A 22876-nucleotide genomic window follows, 5' to 3' on the forward strand; every position below is an offset into this window, starting at 1 on the left:
CTTGCAAAGGGCAGACCCCTAGAAGAGGCGACCAGTCATGCATTCCCGAGTTATTTGTCGTAAAAGCATTAATCACTGTGAACTCAATTGCTCCCGATGCAAACGCACTACACTGTGGCATAGGAATTCTGTTCCAAGCGATCATTAACGTAGAGAACAGAAGCTGCTGACTGTGGGCAGGGATAATAAACTCTGTGAGATCGGCGGCCAGTATAATGGGACTGTTAATGGTTCCTAATAGAAGTCAGACCTTCCTGACGGAGTGAAGGCGGGGCAGAGAGGCAGGCAGCTCTACTGGGCAGACAGCCCCATCTCTGGCCTGATGGAGGATGAAAGGGGCATCAGTGTCGGTCACAGAGTATTGCTAGGGCTCTGAGGTGGCCATCTCTGGGAACGATGGGTCGGGGAGGGACCCGTGGAGACGCAACCACACTCCAGCCAGTTGCCGTCGGACATCTGGCGCTGTGGACATCCCAGAACCTTGAACTCACCCCACTCCACACTGGGTCACCATTGACAGGCAGGATGGCAATCACAGGGATGATAGCACAGCCGGGCACGGGAGCATGTGACGTGGAAGCCCCGGCCACTGCTGTGATTGAGGGGCTGGCGCGGCTGTCTGGGCTCAGCAGTGGGGCTTGGATAGAGCTGGCGGGTGCATCTATGGATGCAAGAGGCTTCCAAGAGCTGAGGGAACTGGGGAGCAGGGATGGAAGAGAGATGCTTGCTCTAAACGTAAACTGTGTAAAATACTCACACTGCGAGATGTTTGCCAATAAGCACAGAGTACCACAGAGGAACGGAATAAACGCATTTAATAAATGAAAGGACGTTGCCAATAGACTCCGGTCACCATTCCCAGATGAGTTCCCAGAAACCAGAGCGGAGTGGGACGCGGCAGTGTTTGTGCCAGAAAACACAAAGACTCATCCTCGATCGTGTCGTTTAGTAAAACCTAGTGTTCAAGAGTCTGAAAGACGTGAGGAAACAGATGGTTATAAAGAAGGAGGTGAAGCAGGGGAGGCGCGGGGAGACGACAGAGTTTTCGGAGGAGCCTCTCCCTGCCCCTGCCCAGCACCCTCACCGTCAGCAGGACCGTCCCAGGAGCCAGGCGCCCCGCGGGGGCAGAGACGGCTGATGGCTTCTCGGCCTCTCCCCCGCAGAGCCGACGACGAGAGTGCCAGACTCCACGGCGCGGGGTGCAGATGCAGCAGGGAGAAAAACCAGCGGAAGACTGCGCTGGCTGTGAACAGCGTGGACGAGATGAACCCGGGGGGGGGAGACACGCTCCACACAGACCGTCGAGGCATGAACAGGAGTGTGCAGGGGGAGCAGGCACGCTGAGTGCAAAGAGGGGAGGAAACAGCCGGGGTCGGTGACGGCGTGTGTGTGTGTGTATGTGTGTGTGTGTGTTAGGATAGTGGAGCAGCAGGCAATACACAAGACCAGAAGGGTGGTCGCGTGTTACCAAGAGCCTTGGTAGCCAGACAGAGGAGTCCGGATCAATGTGGCGGGCAGTAAAGACCCGCTGTAAGCCCTTGGCCTCTGAGGAGCAGAGCCAAGCCAAGTTCTGGAGAGTTTCATCTGGTGTCTGTGTAGGAGGGGAGGCTGGAGGGGAAGGGAGAACTGGGGGTGCTGGGGGCAGCCAGGGCGCCCTGACTTGACGAGCTCTCATCCTTTCTCCTGCAGCACACGTTCATCCTGCCCTTCTCGCTAGTCGAGGTCATCCTCAGACCACACTGCTACCCACGGAGGAAGAAGGGACTCACTCTGCTGGCCGCTGCTTCCCTCGCCTATGTCAGCAGGTAAGACGGGCAGAGAGAAAAATCAACTTGGACTGGTCATTCTAGACTCTGAGGAATATTCCAGAAGCAGCACACTGTTCTATAAGCGTGCCTTTATCTCGGGACAGCAGGGATTCCCCCATCTTTTAATTTGCAAGAAAAAATGACTCTTAATGTTTGCTTTTGCGGCTCATGGAAACATCACATGCCCAAGAAGACGCAGGTATGCGTGTGTGCGCACACAGCAGGCCACGAGCTCTCCCACCCCTTCATGAAGAATTCATCGTTGTAAAGTTAAGGATGTTACTTTCCCTAGGAAAACATTGATCTTTGGTTCCATCTGTAATTAAAATGTTTGAATGGCTGAATGATCTAGGGCATTTGAACATATTCCATCTAAAAAGTCATTTGACAGGTTGAGCAGCCAGGGTTTGGTTCATCCCTCTTGCCTGGATCACCTTGGGCTTATTCGCATCAACATCTGGCACTTGAGCACCGAGAGGGCATTTGGGCAACTGCCCAGGGGCTTGCCGGACAGCCTAGCTGGAGGCCTGGGAGATAATTTAAGTAGCTGGCCTAGATTTCATCATTCAACCACCTGGCGACATTGATTCTCAGAAATTTTGCCCACTGTCTATAATCAAGGGAAAGTGCTTGGCCTGCACCCGGTAACTGGAAACCTCCGTTCTATTCCACAGCCCTCTCACCCACGGCCAAGCTCTGGCTCTACTGGGAGGGGCGTGCCAAGCAAAGCACCTGCAGACTGGGTGTAAATCATGGTGTTCCTCTCTAGCCTCAGCTTACCTAAGCCTCTCCCATCTGCCAATCTGGCTAACTCCCCAACCCCCACTGGGGGAAAGTTTCACCCAGGGCAGTGCTCTGGTAGAGACAAAAGCCTGGAAGAGAACACAATCCACAGGACTTGGTCTCCAGCAGCGCCTGCTTCCCCAGCCTTTGTGTTAGACCCGTAACCTTTGTGTCCAGAACTCAGTTGCTGGTTCCTCGCTAGCCTTCCCTTCCCTTTTGCAAGATATGTTCCTCCCACACTTCTGCAGCCTTCTTTCCCTGAGGGCAAAGTCCCTTCAGCTTTCTCCTGTCCCTAAGAAGTCACTCGCTCAATAAATCCACCCCAGCTCTCCATTGACCTACCCTGTTCGCTAGCCTGGGCCTCTGCCCTTTAACAAAGGATGGTTTGAGAGAATAAGGCATAAATTGGGGACCTGCTGGTAGCCGAGGTCTGGAGCACGGTGGCGAGGAGGATTCTGGGACCCTAAAAGAGTTGTGCTATCATCTAGCAATATCTGCCAATAGCATGTGACTGGCGAGTGGTGGGACATGTGCCATGTATTTTCCAAGTCTGGCTTGACCAAAGAAATAAATCCCTAACTACGGAATATCTAGGACCTGGGGTGGGGTAAGCATTTGCATAAAGAGACACGTTTTTTCTCTTGTGTGTGTTGAGAAGAAGCAGGATGGTCGCTGGTTGACTGTGCACATGAGTTTCCATACTGGGTTTTTTTTTTTTTTGGTGGACTTTCAGCTGATTTTATTCTTTCTTGCCAAGGGTAACTTTTAGACTTTGTATATAAGGTAGCATTTTTGGTCTATTAATTTTTTTCTGCCTAAGGACTTGGAAGTTGATCATCAATCTTCATATCTACCCTCACTCTCCTCAGCAACCAAGGAGGTAAAAGAGCACCTCAGGCCACTGGTATTTGGAGAAAACTGATGCCCATAAAGATGAAATGCAGTGGTCAAGAGGGTTTGGCTCGTAGCTGCCCGGGCATGTACTCTGACAATGCAGGGGACGTGGGTGTTGAAAAAAGGAGGTGTAACAAGAAGGCACTTATTCCTCAGTGCCAGGCATTGAGCAAAGGTATGAAGACGCAGAGATGTACAAGATACCAGGCTGCCTTCAGGGACGGCCCGAGACAGAGGAAGGAAGAGAGACGATGGTCAGACAGGGTGATGAGACTCACAGGGATAAGCACAGGGTGCAGGGAGCGTCGAGGACTGGCTTCTCAAGGGAGGCGGTGTCTAAGCTGAGACTCAAAGAATAAGTAAAAGTTAAGTCAACAGAGATGTGAAAAAGAGCTTCAGGCAGAGGGAAGAGCATACCTGAAAGGCTGGAGGAGCTGAGGGCGTGGCTGAACTGGAAGACAGGGAGGAATTAGATCAAGAATTCACATCAGTGAGTTCAGACTTCTAAACTGCTGCTGCTGCTAAATCACTTCAGTCGTGTCCGACTCTGTGTGACCCCATAGACGGCAGCCCACCAGGCTCCCCCGTCCCTGGGATTCTCCAGGCAAGAATACTAGAGTGGGTTGGACCTCTAAACTAACGGGGGGTTTTCTCTGTTAAGTTTTCACAGACGGCTGAAATAACGTGGCTTGTGGAAGGAGAAGGACTAGAAAGATGATTCTGGCTGAAGGTGTGGAAATTAAAGAGGAACAAGACAGGGAAGCCAGTTAGTGGCATTTGCAGTAACTCAGGAGAGCTGATGTTGGCTTACAGATGGCGATATCAGTCTGCAAACAGAATCAGAGAGGGTGGGTGGTGGAAGCCTCAGCGGGTTAAATGACATGGCCAAGCTCACATGGCGAGAGAAAATCAAAGCTGAGACTTAAATCAAGGACTTTCAAATCCAATTCTCTTTTCAGTGTATTCAGATGGCCAGGTATTTGTTCACTACCTGTTTGGGGCATCCCTGGCGGTTCAGATGGTGAAGAATTTGCCTGCAATGCGGTACACCCAGGTTAAATCCCTGAGTCTGGAAGATCCCCTGGAGAAGGGAATGGCAACCCACTCCAATCCCATGGACAGAGGAGCCTGGACTAACACTGTGTAAAACATACACTGCTAAATGCTGGAGGGGTGAGAATGCAAACAATCTTGCCATCATCTCTAGAGTCTAAAAGCTTGCATGAAGTCGTTCTCAGGTCTGTGCTCAAACTGTACGTTACAGCAAAATAATGGAGCAAATGAAGGGAAGGGACGGAGCCCTATCACCAGCAGGAATGGAGGCGAGTGGACCCTGATAGGGAGCTGAGGTGATTCGGGATTTGGGTTTTCTTACCATTAATGAGGGGCTTCCCAGGTGGTTCACTGGTAAGCAAGATGCCTGCCAATGCAGGAGACGTGGGTTCGACCCCTGGGTCGGGAAGATCCCCTGGAGAAGGAAATGGCAACCCGCTCTAGGATTCTTGCCGGGGAAATCCCACAGACAGAGGAGCCTGGTGGGCTACAGTCCATGAGGTCATGAAAGAGTCGGACACAATTTAGTGATGAAGCAACAACAACAAATCGTTAAGGAAGCACAAACTCAGCATTCTGGACAGTAGGCCTCCTTTTTGCTGGAATGGACCAAAGGCACCTGTACGCCGGTTTTCTACGCTGCCCTCCTGTTTCACAGCTCCCCACTCTGGCTGTTCCCTCACCAGGGGAGCTCAGACTCATTGCCGCCAGCTGCCTCCACCCTTACGTAACACTCCGGGGGCACATGGGCCTTCACGGCCACAGATGGCCATCAACAAGTCCCACAGACTGTGGCTATCCATGGAGATATTTTAGGGTCATCTGTCAGGCATGTCCTTTTGGATGCTCAAATAGGGAAACTGCATAGCAGGAATGAGGTAAAGAGTATGGTCCCGGGCCAGAGAGAGCGTGGGAAACCAACATGAGTCAAAAAAATGGCAACAACCCTGACCCGGGGAAGCATTTCTCTGCTGAAACCACGTTACAATGACTTAAAAATAGTCCCCGAGGCCATGGGGACGGCCTCCTATGTGGCACTTGCTTTTTTGTTATTTTTCAGATTGCAAAATTGGAGGGTTGGCCCCAAGGAGGGAAAATAAAGCTTCGCAAAGTAGTAATAACTGTAAATCTTTCATTTCCTTTGGAAAGCATTAGTCATCTATAAATATGGTAGCCCATTCACTCCTCCCTTCTCTCTCGCCCCAGAACACATCACCTAGCTCTCTCTGAGGACGTGCTGAAGAGCAGGAAAAAAGAAATGTTCCTACTACTGGCTTTTATTCACTCTTTTATTGAACAGATATTTCCCCTAACACAGGACTGGTCCTGATGGGGTAAGCAAAGTTATATAAGGCCAAGCCCCAGCCTGGAGGGGGTTTGTACTTAATAAGTGGAGATGAGCCATGCATACAAATTGTAAGAACACAAGATGGGAAGTGATAAAATGTCGTAACAAGTACAAGGAGCCAACAGGAACACAAGGAGGAAGCGGTTATGTCTGACTGGGCCGTGTGGGAAGGACTTCATCAAAGGTGTCGTTGGATCTGGGCCCTCAAGGACTGGCTGGGTTAGAGCAGCAAAAAAAAAAAAAAAAAAGGAGAAACTGAACAACACAGCACAATCGCAAAGCCAAGAGGACACAGATCACGTTAAAGCAGTGGTTTCACTTTAGCCAGACCTACTAGAGAAAGAAACTAACAGGAAACGACCCTGAAATTGCCCGCTCACAGTCTTGCAGATGGCAGGCTGGAGGGGGTTGGACACGGTATAGACTATGTGAGACGTGGCTGTTGCTGCTGTTTGTTTGCAGTGGCGTTAGGAGTGAGAATTGACCAGAGTTATGCTTCAGAAAAACTACCTTGACAACAGTACCTATAATGGATTGAAGCGGCAAGACGTGGAGAGCAAGAATCAAGCAATATCTGAATAAAAAGTCATCCAGAATACTCTGAAGTCATCTAGTTCAGTCGCGATGGTTTACTCTTCATCCACAGATATTTCACAATTTCAGCGTCACCCCACTTCTGAACGCTTGGAGCAACCTTCTGCAGAGGGTCCAGTCCTCCAAGATCTCCATCTCTAAGGGATCTTAATAACTCAGTGAGTGTTCACACATGGCCCTGTGTACACTGTCCTGTGAGGGAGCATTCCTCTCCCTCACAGACTGTAAAGTCACAGTATCCAAGCTCCGGGGTCCAACACCACCACCGGGACCTGCCTTAAGGTCAGCTTACCGCCCTGCTGCTGTCCCGGCCCACGCTGCCCCGCCCATCAGTCTCCTCTGTTGGCAGAAGGAAAATGAGGCTATTGGCTACTGCACCAGCCCCAGCTAGCCTGCAGTGCACCAACACCTTCCTCTTGATAGACCAGAAATGCGCTGATACAGTAGGTGTCTCTGCCAGTGGGTAAGGTATTCCATGCCAGGGGCAAGTGTCACACAGATATGCAGCTATAACCCAGCCTGGGGAGAGAAAGTCACTGTAAAGTCACTGCTCAACTGCAGTTTTTCTGGGGAAAGAAATGATTCCTTTCTTCTGTTCTGTGCTCACTCGGGTGAGGGCCCAGAGCAAAGCTGTCTGGTCACTCCTAGTGTAATAACCCTCTAGGTTTCTGAACCCATTTACATATGCAAAGTTACACACTGACATCTTACCCAGAGACAACGTTAGAAACTGCCAGAAGGGCGAACTGAGCTGAGTTCCAAGATCAGCCTCCTTATTATAGATGTACCAACAATCCTCTCCTCCTCTCTCTAGAGCACTTTGCGAGTCCCCTCCCAGAGCCACTGGGACCCTTTCCTGAAATGTGACCTTAGTCCGGGACCATCTCGATGGCACCATTGTTTTCAGCCTACAAAGTTGGGGTCAGAATCCTAACCTCATTTTCCACAGAACTCCTTAGCCCTCATGTAAATTAATATAGGAAAATAAATATGAAGATGCCACACAGCTTCCCCTGTTATCAACATCTGGGGTCCAGGCCAGCCTGCATGCAAACTGAAGAGGAATGGAATTGAAATGACTGTCTACACTTTTCATTCTTCCTGTGCAAATCTCAGTTCCTGCTCACCCAAAATGCCTGTTACAAAAGTGAGATAAGAAGAGGCTGAAAAGGGATATAGCTGTACAATTAGGAATGAGGGACATACCTGAGACATATTGTTGGTGGAACAGAATGGGGTTTTATGGATTGATTGGTGTGTAGTAGGCTAATGAAAAGGAAAAACCAAGGAGAATTCTCAGGATTTTCAGCTGGTGAACTAAGAAGATGGTGATTCCATTAAAAGATATGGAGAAGTTAGAAAACAAATAGTTTTGGGGTATAATGTTAAAAAGCCAATTTAAAAGCCCATATCTGGGTCCCATTTCAGAAGATTCTGGTTTAATTGGTTCAGGATATGTCCTGGGCATCAGAATTTTTAGAACCCCCAAGGCAACTCTGGACTCAGCCTGGTGGCTCAAACGGTAAAGAATCTGCCAGCAATGCAGAAGAAGACCCAGGTTCGATCACTGGGTCAGGAAGAGCCCCTGGAGAAGGGAACAGTTACTCACTCCAGTGTTCTTGCCTGGAGAATTCCATGGACAGAGAAGACTGGTGGACTATATTCAGTCCATGGGGTCACAAAGAGTTGGACATGGCTGAGCGACTAATGCCCTAAAGACAACTCTAAATCTTCAGTCAAAGATGAGCCACTTGTCTAGAGGAACTTGCAATCGGAAATGCAGACCTGGCAGTCTCCAAGGAGGTGGGACTGTGGAGATGCAGGAAGTGGAGCCCTGTGGTGGGATGAGGTTTCTCAAGAGACGACAGAGGGACGAGGAAAGAAGTGGGCAGCAAAGGCTGAGGAAAAGCCCTCCTCTAAGGGGCAGAAGGGGCCGCAAAGTAGACAAGAATGACCAGATGGTAGAAAACCAGGAACATGAAAGAACCCCATGGCCCTGAGGGAGGAGGAATCTTTGAGGCAGAAGGGAGCCCTCCAGAGAGGGTGGACCACAGTTTTAAAGGCTATGAAGAGGCTGCCACCCCCAACAACTCTCATTAATGCTGGTATTTTAAACACCCACCCAGGTAAACTGTTTATCTAACACTCTAGCTTCACAGTTTCTTTTCACTCCTTTAAAAAAAAAATGTATTTATTTATTTATGTTTTTTGCTTCCCACCTAAGATTTATTTGAAAGTAAATCATGCAGAAAATTTATTTTTAGGGCAATAGTAGAACTTCACAACTTAATATTAAAAAAAGAAAATTAACTCTTGTAGTTATTAAAGTTAGGAAAGTGAAAGTGTTAGCAGCTCAGTCATGTCTGACTCTTTGTGACCCCATGAACTGTAGCTCGCCAGGCTCCTCTGTCCATGGATTTCTCCAGGAAAGAATACTGGAGTGGGTTGCCATTTCCTTCTCCAGGGGATCTTCCCAACCCAGGGATCAAACCCGGGTCTCCTGCACAGCAGATGGATTCTTTACTGACTGAACCACCCAGGAAGCTATCATCCTTCATATTTTGTTAGGAACAGTAACCCTGGACAGATAGGTGAACTGAGGCAGGAGTCTCAAAGTCAGTACCAGCTCCACCCCCATCTAAGGAGTCACCAGGTAACAAGTTCTTAGGGGCATTTTCAGTGCAGGAAGTCTTCTGCTAACTTGTCAAATTTATTTGCAAAATGTAAATGCAGACTGTGCTTGCTTTCTGGCATCAGATAAAACTGTGACCCTCTCACAGGATTATTTATGAAATCTATGAAAACACGGAACCAGAGGATCCTGTCATTCTATTTATTCCACTGGTCTTGAAAGATATGACATGAGAATTAAAACGTTAAGAATTATGTGCCTGCTGCCGACCAAACCCCTAGTTATCTACTAACCTCTAACCCAACAGACTTCCACTATTGATAAGACACAGAAAATACAAATTTCATGATCACCATTTGATGCTACAAGATTTAGGATGAGGAGATTATAAAAAGATTAATGTTTGGCTACCACTTGATGCCCTCCTAGCCTGACACACATAGATTCACACGGCAGAGAGCTCCACATACAGTATTCATTGCCGAACTGAGGGTCAGAAGCATTGGCCTCTTCAAAGTATGACCAAAGTGAGCAGCCAATTAACTACTATTTGGAAGGCAACTGTTTACACTTCTGCGGTGTTCCTGATGTATCAGCAGCCAAGGCCTGCCTGTAGAAGCCACAGCAAGCAGCAGTTAAAAGGAAACACTGCTGCCTCTAGTGCCACCTCAACAGCCATTTATTTAAAAATAAGGAACTTGGGAAACAGACACACATATCAGATAAAATCCCCATCCTCATAGAGCTCCCAGAAGCCCTGAAGGAAGACAGGCAGATATGAGAACAGGGTAAATTCATGGTTGGAGAGGCACATGGCCTGGCAACCTAATCGGATGGGGGTTGTGGGAACTGTGCGAAGACCAGGCAGGAAACTTCTTCTGGAGAAATGAACTTCTAAGTTGAAATTCGAACGTGAGGAAGATTCAGCTAGGCACAGAGTAAGAAGCCTGTCCTAGGAAGGGGGACGCTCAGAGGTGCTCCAGAGGCGATAGCAGGGTGCGGAAGCTGCAGAGCTTGGTCCATTCGGTCCGTAATGGTTGGGCTGCGGGTCTGAGGACGGAAGGGTGGACGGGTGGACAGGGCAGGGCCAGGTAGGCTGGGGGAGGAGTGTGGGCATTTTCCTAAATCAACGTGGATCCCCTGGGAGGAGGGGGAGCGCCAGGAACAGGTATTTTTCTTTCAGAGACATTATTGAGTTGCTGCGGTGTGGAAAGTGGATGGAATGGAGGATCCCGGATTGAAATCATGAAATGAGTGCCCTACAGAAACACCTAAATAGGATTCCGTAGGGTCAGATTGGCAGCTAGGGAGGACCTGGGGCTTCCCTCATAGCTCGGTCGGTAAAGAATCTGCCTGCAGTGTAGGAGACCAGGTTCGATTCCTGGGTCGGGAAGAACCCCTGGAGTAAGGCAATGGCAACCCACTGGAGTATTCTTGCCTGGAAAATCCCATGGACAGAGGAGCCTGGCGGGCTAAGTCCATGGGGTCACAGGAGTCGGACAGGACTTAGCGACTGAACCACCGCCACCAGGGAGGACCTGACACTCAGGGGGAGGACCGGGACGACTCGGCTGCACACAGGCTGAGTGCCTTCCCCCCTTCCCACGCCTCCGGCTTCCGCCCTCTCCTTCCACCTCTCCCTCCCGCTCGCTCTTCCCTTGTCACGGATGTTCTGGCAAGCCATAAAGAGGGAATGGCACCTGAGCATGACTATCTCCGCACTCAAGCCTCTCTGTGGACCGCCCTGCATTAAATTGACTGCCGTCTCCCCTGACGCTCTATTTGTATTTGCATTACTTTGCCCGCTGTCAGTTATCACACTTATAACTTTCTCTGCACCTTCTCTGGGAAAGCACAGACTTCATTAACTTACCTCAGGAACTTTCCTTTACAAACCTTACTCTGGAGGAAACAAAAAGCAAATAAACAGAAACTTGCCAGGCCTCTCGGGGAACGTCCTTATTTGTAGACTGTCTTATATAAATGTGCATGGAAACTAGGAAGCCCTAACTTCAACTCCAGGAAGTAAACAAAGCAAACGAATTAATGCAACCCGTTTGGAGTCTGTTGGGAGCTCCTCACCGACCCCAAACGCCTGGCCCTAGGTACTTGAGGGTGTCTGCTTTCTGTCCCTTTAATGTTCCTTTCTGTCCCTTTCTCTGTCCTGTCATGCGATGCAGCCAGGCAGGAAAGAAGTGTCACGGGTGTCCTTCTAGAATGCACCCACGGGATACACATGTCACAGAATTCCAGCATTAGTCATAATGCTAATAGCTATTATTGTTTTCAATCCAGTCTGGTTTTGAGGACATGAAAACAGCATCTAGACAAGTCCAGGGCAGCAGAGCGACCCCAGCAGGGCCAGGACGAGACACACACAACGTGAGATTTACCATTTTAAGTACACAGTTCAGTGGCATTAAAGACATTCTCATTGTCGTGTAGCCATCACCACTTATCCTTTTCCGGAGTGCTTTTCTTCCCAAACTGAAGGTTTGTACTCCTTACACAGAAACTCCCCGTTCCCTCCTCCCCTTAGCCACATTCTGCTTGGTCTCTATGAGTTTGATGACCCTAAGTACTTCATATTAAGTGGAACCATACAATATCTATCCCTTTGTGACTGGCTTATCTTACCTTGTATCCTCAAGTTCCATTCATGTTGTAGCACGTGTCAGGATTTCCTTCCTTTTGAGGGTTGCATAGGGCTTCCCCAGTGGCTCAGTGGTAAAGAATCTGCCTGCAATGCAGGAGACTTAAGAGATGTGGGTTTGATCCCTAGGTAAGGAAGATCCCCTGGAGGAGGGCATGGCAACCCACTCCAGTATTCTTGCCTGGAGAATCCCATGGACAGAGGAGCCTGGCGGGCTACAGTCCATAGGGTTGCAAAGAGTTGGGCACTACTGAAATGACTTAGCACGCACACATGCAAGGGTTGCATAATATTTCATTGTGTGTGTGTACCTGTACCACATTTTATCTCTTCATCCTTAAATGGACACTTGGGTTGCTCCCATATTTTAATTATTGTGAGTAATGCTGCTATGAACATAGGAGTACAAATCCCTCTCTGAGTCGTTGCTTTCGATTCTTTTGAGTCTGTGCCCAGAAGTGGAATTGCTGGATCATATGGTAATTCTAGGTTTAAGTTTTTGAGGAACTGCCGTACTGATAGCAGTTACACCATTTTACATTCCCACCAACAACAGTGCCCAGGGGTTCCGATTTCTGCACGTTCTCTTCAACACTTGATGTTTCTTCCTTTCTTTTCTTTATAGAAGATAGTCTAATGAGTATGAAGATAATTTTTGACTGCAGTTTTAATTCACATTTCCCTAATGATTAGTGATACTGAGTATCTTTCCCTGTATTTGTTGGCCATGTGTATATCTTCTTTATAGAAAGATCTGTTCAAGTCCTTTTTCCATTTTTAATTGGATTTTTAAATTTCCTGTTGCTTTCTAGGAGTTCTTTATATATTTACACATTCTGGATAATAATCTTATACCAGATGCATGATTCGTAAATGTTTTCCCCATTCTGTAAGTTGCCTTTTATATTCTGTTGGTTGTGTCCTTTGATACATAGAGGTGAACTTAGGTTCACCTCCCTCACCTCACCCTAGTCCTGGCCCTGATATTAGCCCTTCTCTCTTCCAACAAAGCATTTGACAAAGTATTTGAAACAACCAAGAACGCTTGGGTTCTAAAAGTTGAATTAAGTGCATCATTTTCATTCCTCCATCTGAACTCCTATGACAACCTGGGATATCCAAATCTGAACATCGTTTCTGAAGCATAACCTAGGCTGTCTTAAGTTTTACAAGGGATGAATAGCAATAAAGAATGCTGATGGCATGCCCACTGTGCCATCCCTCGGAGAAGAGAAGGTTTTAAACTCTTGTAAAATGATTACGATATGCCAGACAACTGTTGTGTGTAATTTGCATGTGCTAAATTAATACCCTTAATCTTTACAATAGCCTTATACAGTGTATGCTCTGTGCACCCCCACTTTATACAGAGCTTAGGGGGAGAGGAAAGCTTAATAAATTAGTGAAGGCAGCAAAGCTAGTAGGAAGCAGAACTAGGATCTGAATCACAGAAGCCTGGTTCCACATTCTGTACTCTTAACCAACTATAAACTGTAGCTGATATATCATCTTCCCCATATTTAAAGAGTTATTTCAGACTCTGGCATCTTCTGGTGCAGTTTGTTTCCAGCAAACTGCATTTTTAGGCTTCACTTAGACATCACGGCTCCTATCCTAGCATTTCTTTTCCTTCTCTTGGCTGACAGAAATGACTTCTATTCTATCCTCACAAGAGCAAAATCTGAGCCTCCTGGAGATCCATCCATTCCTACTTAATACTCTACCCATGGCTATTTCCCCGAGCTGAAATCGAGGCCAACAATTAAACCCCAGGCCTATATTGTATTAGAGTAGTAGCGCTCAGTCTCTGCCCCTCCTACCCCAACGGGCTTGGGGGAGCTAATGGAAAGCCACATTTAACTCTTAGGTACAGAAAAGCAAACTCCACTTGTCTGGCTGAGAGTGAGCATATTGGGCACCCTCTTAGCAAATTCAGTGTCTCAGCAGGTCATATCTCTCAGGGGAAGAAATAATCCATGTTCTTATACATTTTGTTTAGTTAATGATGTGTACAATGTTTTCCCATATTCTTTTACAATCGTTGAATTTTAATGAATTGGGTAAAATAGCCCAGCCCAGTGCATAAAACAAGGTCTCAGTGAAACAGTCTAGTTATCCAGGAAATACTCACTTCTATAGCTTCAGAAAAACACCTCAGCTGTTAACAAAAATGTCCCCTGGGGCTTTTCCTTTGCCTGGATTCCAGGATCTCATGGGTCTTGAAGGGACTATGGCTTTCTCCCCACTGCTGTCCTAACCATTGTGGTTTGTCATTTTTTGCAGGGTCCTATGGATCTACTCTGAGACAGGCACATGGGTGTATCCTGTGTTTGCCAAACTCAGCCCAGTGGGTCTGGCAGCCTTCTTCTCTCTCAGCTACATCTTTACCATCAGCATCTACCTATTTGGAGAGAAGCTCAACCACTGGAAATGGGGTCAGTTCACTTCTCTTTTACCTACAGAAACATTTCTTTGTTGTGTGTCTTTACTCCTCCTGAAAACAGAAGGAGAAACTAGCAAAGCAGAAGGCAGTCATGTGTGATGCCTTTGTCCAAAGTAGGAAAAAGTCTGGGGCAAGTTCACACTTTGTCAAAAGATGCCATCAAATTATCTCCCCCACTGCTCCTCCAAACAACACCTCATTTAACTTTACAGCTAAACGCCATCTTGTTTAGAGAGCTTCGGATCCAAAGAGCATGGTGTCACCATCCCCACCATGAAAAAATGGACTCAGAACCTCCCTCCCTTGAGTGGGGACTTGAGACCCACAAGTTCTTCAATGTCAAGATTTCTTCTTTGACTGAAACAGGTCCAGATGACCTTCTGAGCTCCTCCCACCCTCAGCTGTGCCTTCCCTGAAGAGTTACCACCCCTCTCCCACTAGGTTGCTTCTCAGACTTCAGTAAAGTGTTCATCAGGTAAAATCACACCCGGTACTTGAGATCAGAATTCTTGTTGGAGGTTTCAGGCAATATGAGTGTGTCAGAGAGCTGAGCTTTCTAATTATAGGTAGGCAGAACCACGTTGCTTCTTCATAACAAAAAATAATCTTAACTTAGTTGGTTTTAAAGTGGCAGATTTCATTCTCCTCCCTGCTTCCCCTACTGCACCCACCCCCAGAATATTTTCTTTTGGAAAAATAGTCACAGAAAAGTCAGGTTGCCAAATATCCATGATTTGTTACCTATCCCAGGAGAAGTGCGGGAACTCCACTCTGATTTTACACATAAGGAAGGCAAGAGTCACACACAGTCCCCCTCCACACACCCACGAGCCATTCTGTTCTATTAAAATAGAAGTGGCATCTTCCGCCCAATCTATGAACTGGTGTGAAAACATAAGCCTGTGTATGCAAAAAAATTAAAAAGAAAAACCAACAGTTTCAGAAGGTTCAGTACAGGAGTGTATATTTCTGAGAGGAGACTGAGACCCTGGAGAAATAAGCATACAACTTGGCTTTTTCACATATTTTTGACTCTTGGAGAATTTAACTCGTTAAGAAAGTCTCAAAGGCACTAGTCTCCTTGAAAGCAAACACTTTAAAAGAAAAAAGTAGAGTACTAAAAATTACTCAAAAAATCAGGATTTCAAATCACAGGAAATTATCCAGAAAAAAAAAAAAAGTGTTGACATTTCAGATGTGCTGACTTCTGATTCTAAGTAGTTTGGCTTCCTGAAGTTCTGGGTAGATTTTTGATGCCTTCCCAAAATCTATATTAAAAAAAAATAGAAAGAAAGGAAGAAAACAAATCCATTTAAAACTTGGCAGAAAATGTGCAGAGAAAAAAGTGATTACTCAGAGCTTAGAGAACAATAACTTTTTAAATCAATTGTAATGAGTTCAATAGGATTAATTTTAAAATTGACAGTCTACGCTGACTTTTAAACATTTTATTGAATTAAAAAAACAACATTTTCACAGTATTCATATTATTGAAATTGCTGTTTTCAACACAAAGCCCTTTTAGTAAGCCTCATTGTTTAAGTACTATATCCAGTTTTCCACGAAAGCCCCAGTGAGCAAACGAGCTAGCATCAACATGGGTCGCTCATTTGCATCATGCATGTGTGAATGTTCATGTTGGCGATAGGCACTACCTTCAGTGGCTGTGTGTCTCTCTTCTCTCTAGATTTTTAACTCCTTAAGAGTAGAATGGGTACTATATATGAGCTCTATGTAGCATTGGAATAGGATGTGTTATAGTCTGAACTGATCTTAATTATAAATGGTTAAATAAGACATTAAAAGAGAAATTAGATCACATAAAATTCCAACGGCAGTGAACACTGGCTTGCGTGTCCATTCACTCTGTCATGTCTGACTCTTTGTGACCCTGTGGACTGTGGCCCACCAAGCTCCTCTGTCCATGGGATTTTCCAGACAAGAATATGGAGTGGGTTGCCATTTTCTACTCCAAGGAATCTTCCCGACCCAGGGATCAAAACTGCGTCTCCTGAGTCTCCTGCATTAGTAGGCAGATTCTTTACCACTGAGCCACCTGGGAAGCTAGCCATGTCCCCAGTGAATACAGATCACCTACAACTGCTGCTGCTGCTGCTAAGTCGCTTCAGTCGTGTCCGACTCTGTGCGACCCCATAGACAGCAGCCCACCAGGCTCCCCCGTCCCTGGGATTCTCCAGGCAAGAACACTGGAGTGGGTTGCCATTTCCTTCTCCACACCTACAACTAAACAGAGCTAAATATATGAAAACATTTCTCACTTCCTATTCTGCTGAAAGCCCTGTAAAGAAAGTGAAAGTGAAAGTCACTGGTCGTGCCTGACTCTTTGCAGCCCCGTGGACTACACAGTCCATGGAATTCTCCAGGCCAGAATACTGGAATGGGTCGCCTTTGCCTTCTCCAGGGGATCTTCCCAACCCAGGGACCAAACCCAGGTCTCCCGCATCACAGGTAGATTCTTTACCAGCTGAGCCACCAGGGAAGCCCAAGAATACTGGAGTGGGTAGCCTGTCCCTTCTGCAGCAGATCTTCCTGACCCAGGAATGGAACTGGGGTCTCCTGCACTGCAGGCGGGTTCTTTACCAACGGAGCTATCAGGGAAGCCTGAAAGCTCTGTAAGTCTTCCTCAATTGACAGATGAAAATCCGAGTCTTCAGAAGGCTCACAAGGGTCTCTGTTAGCCAGGCCCTGCCTTGACTCTGGCTCACCTACCTGTGTTAATGCTTTCGGGTCCTCAGTGATTAGATGACCTGTATGAAGGGCAACTGCACATCTCAGTTTGCCCAGGACAGTCCTGGTTAATGCCTGCTCTGCACATGTGAACAGAGTTTTACCCTGCCCAGGCTTGAACAACACATCCTTCTATCTCTGAGTTCCTCTCCAAACCCTTTGTTCTGGATCTATGGAAACATGTAAGTAGCCACCTACTCTGTCTGAATTGAGGGCTAACTCTACTTTCTGGCCTTTCCCACAGCCTGAGCTTCCTTGGATGAGAACAGAAATTCAAAGGAATGCTTTGATGATGCGGTGGGAGGCAGTGGTTAGGAGAAAACTTCTCTGCCTGATTGCCTGGGTTCCTCCCTTGGGCTTACCACTTATAGACCTGTGACCCTGGGCAAGGCACTCCATGTCCTTGCATTCTGGTTTTCTCTTATGCATCATGGAGACAATTTTAGTACCCCACTCATGGGATTCTGGAGGATCAGAAATGACTTGGGAAGTGTCAACTGCCAAGAACAGGGTCTGGCACACAGGGTTATCACACACACATCTTATCTGGCACACACACAGGTTATCTGGCACACACATCTTATCACTATTACTACTATTGCTGTAATAATTTCATTCTCATCAAGGAAAAATCAGTAACCTTCTTTGCTGTGTGGATATTCCAATCATCTCCTTCAATGGCATGCACACATGATCAGTTTTCCCCAGCTGAAGGTGATTAAAAGTAGCAACCACCTAACAGAACCCAAACTGGCAGAGGGAGTGTATTTCCTAAAGAACTTGCAGAGTGAAATGGGAGGTCAGGCTAATCGAGGCTAAAATGAATTGGAATCTCTGCTACTGAAATCCTGGGCTACCCTGGCTGGGAGTCACCAGCCGACTCCCAGGTGATCAAGAAGTTTCAGTTCAGACCCAGGTCATATGCAGGTGGCTCAAATGTGACTATCGATTTATAAAATCACTAGGGGAATTTTAAGAATACTGATTCCCAAGCCCACCCCAGACCAATTAAATCTATCCATGGAGATGGGGACTTAGCATGGGTATTTTTCAAAACTTCTCAGTTATTTTAATTTATAGTCAGGGTCAAGAACCACTGTCACAGAACAGTCCTTCTCAAACTTATTCCGTTCCGTTCCATTCAGTCGCTCAGTTGTGTCCAACTCTTTGCGACCCCATGGACTGTAGCCTACCAGGCTTCTCCGTCCATGGGATTCTCCAGGCAAGAATACTGGAGTGGATTACCATTTCCTTCTCCAGGGGATCTTCCCGACCCAGGGATTGAACCCGGGTCTCCCGCATTGGAGGCAGACGCTTTAACCTCTGATGTACCTGCAAATCTTGTTAAAATTAGGATCTTGTTAAGATGTAGACTCTCATTCAGTAGATCTGAAGAAAAGCTTGGAATTCTGTCCTTCCAGCGTGTGCCCCAGAGAGACGCACACTGCTGGTGTAAGAACAAGGCCGGACGCGCCACAGGACGCTGGACTCCTCCCAGTTGAGATAATTGCATCTACTAGCTTCCTTGTGCGGAGAAGGCAATGGCAAGCCACTCCAGTACTCTTGCCTAGAAAATCCCATGGATGGAGGAGCCTGGTAGGCTGCAGTCCATGGGGTCGCTAAGGGTCGGACACGACTGAGCGACTTCACTTTCACTTTTCACTTTCACACATTGGAGAAGGAAATGGCAACCCACTCCAGTGTTCTTGCCTGGAGAATCCCAGGGACGGGGGAGCCTGGTGGGCTGCCGTCTATGGGGTCACACAGAGTCGGACACGACTGAAGTGACTTAGCAGCAGCAGCAGCTTCCTTGTGAGTGTGGTGTTTTCCCAAGTCAGCTGCTTGGACGAGAAGGGTTTTGGTAATGATGGTCATGTCTACCCACTTTCTGCCTCCTCGTGGGTCATGTCAGCAGGTGAAAATGAGGAGAAGCTTTAGAAGGGCAATAACCATGAGTGACACCAGAAATCAAGCGTAAACTTCAAAGTTTGTGACATTCTCCAGGGCTATATAAATGCAGAGACCAAGCCCTGGGCACCAAGGAGACAACTGCTGTCGGGCCCGCAGGAAGGTTCCACTGGACTTCAAACAGACGCTGTGGCTCAGAAAGCTCTTGAGAGGTTCCAGAGGACCAACCTGCTTGAGTTGTTACCGTCTCATTCCCGGACCTGTACTAGCTTTTCTGTGTTATGGACCAGAGGGGTGACAAGCACTGACCCAGTTACTGGGGCCAGAAACCCACTGGGTAAGAGTCATTTTCTACGTTGCAGGCAGAATGAGGTGGAACAGGGATTTCCATCACTGACGAAAGCCAACGGGGGGAAGCAGTCTGTGGTAGATCACTGAAAGCTGGGCTCACCGTGCCTGAGCACCTGGAGATGCTCTAGACAGATTGCTTCTACTCTGAATCCTCAGAGAGAGGGGCTGTCATGGGGTCCCAACACAGTTCCCCTTCTCTGCCACTTAAGTATTTAACTTTGCTTTTTGTTTTTCCCCCTTCTTGATAAGACATAAAGATGCTGATACCAGGACACAAGTCCATCAGGAAGAAAAACCCAACAACCCACAAGGTATATCAGGCATGAAAGGGGCCAAGTGCCTCCAGGTCAAAATGGAAAGCCTCTTATATGTAGGTGTGGCTGGAGAGGTGGTCAGCTTACCTGTGGCCCATGGTCCCTGTCCTTACATTTACATGAGGGCTATGTGCCAGGCATATCCTTTGTCAAGGCCCAAGACCACAGATTCTTTCCCCGCCAGGATAGTTTATAAGCTGAAAATTCCAATCTGGCCAAGTAACCTTGTGATGGTGCATTGGACAGAATGATATTAAAATCTTCCCTTAATATCATTTCCTATAGATCAGATTTATTTAAAGGAGATTTTATTGTTGAAAGCTGCTTAGAGGCCATCTAGTATATCCCCTCGGTTTTATCCACAAAGAGATTCGTTATAAGGTCTGTCTATCTTGCATATTGTCCCTGATCATTTCATAAAAAGAATCCTACCATGAGTTGACTCCACATGTACGTATAAAGCATAACCCCACTGGGTACCATTTAGTCAAAAAGAAGAATACAGCTCCTTTTTGCATTTCTTGTCCTAACTACATCTCTCTAAGCTCTAAGTGAGTCCACTCAGGATTATTACTTCTCCCTCTTCCTCAGCCTCTTTTCCCTTGAGGATTTCTCCAGCCAGCTCTCAATTCCATCTCCTCCCACTACTTTCTGCACTGTGACTTGTACTCATCTATGTTCAAATCTCATTCTTCTAACACCTCATATCCCCCCAACAATCTGCCTTCTCACCCTTTTCCAAGCCAAGCCTCTGAAACTCAACAAATGTTCTTCAGATTTTCAGCTCTGTCAGTAGCTTTTATGATTGTGGATACATAGGTGTCAATTTTTTGAAATACTCTGATTTTACTTATCCCGTGTTCCAACTGTACGAATAATAAGGTATATAATTACGTATGTGTCCATAGTGATGTTGACTAAAACAGTGGTTTCCCTTACCATGCCCACAGAAAACGTTTGAATCTTCCATGAGACGAACATTCAATGTTTGGCCTAAAATATCTCTACTCCTTGGTACTAACAGAGGATAAGGAGAGGACTGAAATAATTCAGGATGGGAGGAGATCAAAATGGGGTAGGAGGATGCCAGGCTCACCTTCCCTCATGAACACATCAGAACCACAGCTACATATAGAGCGACTCTCGCTGAAATCAACCTGGGGACCAGCAGAGCAGCTATTCTCCAACCCAGGCTGTAAAGAAAGATCCACGCAGAGCTGAGGAGGGAGGGAGGAAAAAAAAACCCCTCACTGGTGGGGGACACGGGGGAGGGGGAGATATCACGGGTGAAGGGATCCTCCTTGGGGAATAAGGACTTTGAACCATGTATCAGGCACCTCAACCCTTGGGTCCGACATGGGGAAGATGAGCCCGCTTGGCTGGCTTGAAAACCAATGGGGTTTACTGAGACTCCACTCTTGCGGTCACGCACAGGTCTGCTTACTCCCAACAACAGCACAGAGGCAACTGGTTGCAAAAATGCTTGGGGACTGCCTCGGGGTGCCCCCCCCCACCGCCTGCACCAGGCTCCGGCTCCAGCCCCACTTGCTCTGGCGGTGCTGATCTCCTCTAAGGCGGAGGCCACCATTGCCAGCAAGAGCGTGCATGCTTGAGGGCATGGAGCCAGCCTGGACCCTGGCCCTGCTTTGACCAGGGTGAAGGCAACCATTACCAGCTCATGGATCCCTGCCCACACTCTGGAGGGTGAGTGTCATTGCAGCAGGACAGATCCCCTCTGGGGGACGGTGGGGTCAGCTCAGTGGCGTGGCGTCAGCCTCTAGCTGAGGGCACACACGGGGGAGGAAGTAAAACCAGCACCGAAGTGCGGCCCCAAGGCCTCAGGCCCTGCCCTCGTCCCAAACCAAGATGGAGACTGCCGTCACACCCGAGAGAAACCAGCCCCCTCAGGGGTCCTTGCTCCAGCCCCTCTGCCCCCAGCCACCACCCCCAGCAGAGCAGTGACAGCCACTGAGCATAAGCAGCAGTGGCTTCCACCTGGTTCTGGCTCTCATCCCTCAAATCCCCGTCCTTCCGCCCACCGAGGCCATGACCACCAGCAACCCTGGATGAAGACATGCCCGCTTCAAAGCCTGCTCTCCCACCAGAGCTGATGGGCTCACACAGACTTCAAGGGAACGCTCCAACGCAAGGACTCAAGACATCAAGACAGAGATGAGCATCTGTTTCACCCGACTTCACACAGACGAAGAAGCCAAAAAAATGAGAAGACGAGAGGACTATGTTTCAAATGAAACGACAAGCAAGCAACACAAAGTGCTGATGAAACAGATAAAGAATTTATCTGACAAAGAATTCAAAGAAATAGTAATGAGAATGCTAAACTGGAGAGAAGAACAGATGAACACAGGAAGAATTTCAACAAACAACTAGAAAATACAGGAAAGAATCAGAGTTGGAAAACTCAATGACTGAAATGAAAAGTACACTAGAGCGCATGGGCAGGAGATTACATGATACAGAGCAATGCAAAAGCAATCTGGAAGATAGAATAATGGACACTGCCCAAGCAGAATAGCAAAAAGGAAAACAAAAAAAAAAAAAAATGAGAATAGTCTAAGAGACCTCTGGGACATTATCAATCATACTAACGTTTGCATCATAGGGTTTCCCAGAAGAGAGAGAAAAAAGGGTATAAAATGTATTTGATAAAATCATGGTTGAAAAGTTCCCAAACCTGAAGAAGGAAACAGATGCCCAGGTACAGAAGCACAGAGAATTCCAAACAAGTTGAACTCAAAGGGACTTACACCAAGACACATCATGATTAAAACGGACAAGGTTAAAGGCAAAAAGAGAAGTCTAAAGGCAGCAAGAGAAAAACAGAGCAACACAAACAAGGGAACCCGCCTCAGGCTATCAACTGATTCTTTGCAGAACGTTTGCAGTTCAGAAGGGAGTGGCATGATATAGGTGAAGTGCTTAAAGGAGAAAATTACAACCTAGGTTACTCCTCCCAGGAAGGTTATCATTCAAAATTGAGGTAGAGATAAAGAGTTTCTCAGATGAGAAAAAATCAAGAGCTCATCAGGACTAAACCAGTCTTACTGCTCAGGTGGTTCACTGGTGAAGAATCCACCTGCCAGTGTAGGAGATGCAAGAGACGTGGATTTGATCCCTTGATAGGGAAAACCCCCTGGAGGAGGAAATGGCAACCCACTCGTGTTCTTGCCTGGAAAATCCCATGGACAGAGGAGCCTGGCAGGCTACAGTCCGAGGGGTCACAGAGTCGGACGTGATGGAGTGCACAGAGAGACAGAAACCGATCTTACAAGAAGTGTTAAAGGGCGGTCTTTAAATAAAAATGAAAAAAGTATTTAAAAAAAATA

General features: G+C 47.2%; 1 protein-coding gene across 2 annotated transcripts in view; it reads left to right on the plus strand.

Moving 5' to 3' along the window:
• ADTRP (androgen dependent TFPI regulating protein) overlaps window positions 1–22876 on the plus strand; it is an 88628-nt gene that overhangs the window by 62641 nt on the left and 3111 nt on the right. For both annotated transcript variants that reach the window (XM_088831335.1, XM_055405860.2), the window contains exons 5-6: window positions 1690–1805; window positions 14049–14200. In XM_088831335.1, coding sequence (XP_088687461.1) covers window positions 1690–1805; window positions 14049–14200 — 268 coding nt within the window. The remainder of the gene's footprint in view (window positions 1–1689; window positions 1806–14048; window positions 14201–22876) is intronic.

Source organism: Moschus berezovskii, chromosome 23 (genome assembly GCF_049115385.1).
Source record: "Moschus berezovskii isolate FMDL1 chromosome 23, NW_MosBer_1.0, whole genome shotgun sequence".
In the NCBI taxonomy this organism is placed as follows: domain Eukaryota; kingdom Metazoa; phylum Chordata; class Mammalia; order Artiodactyla; family Moschidae; genus Moschus; species Moschus berezovskii.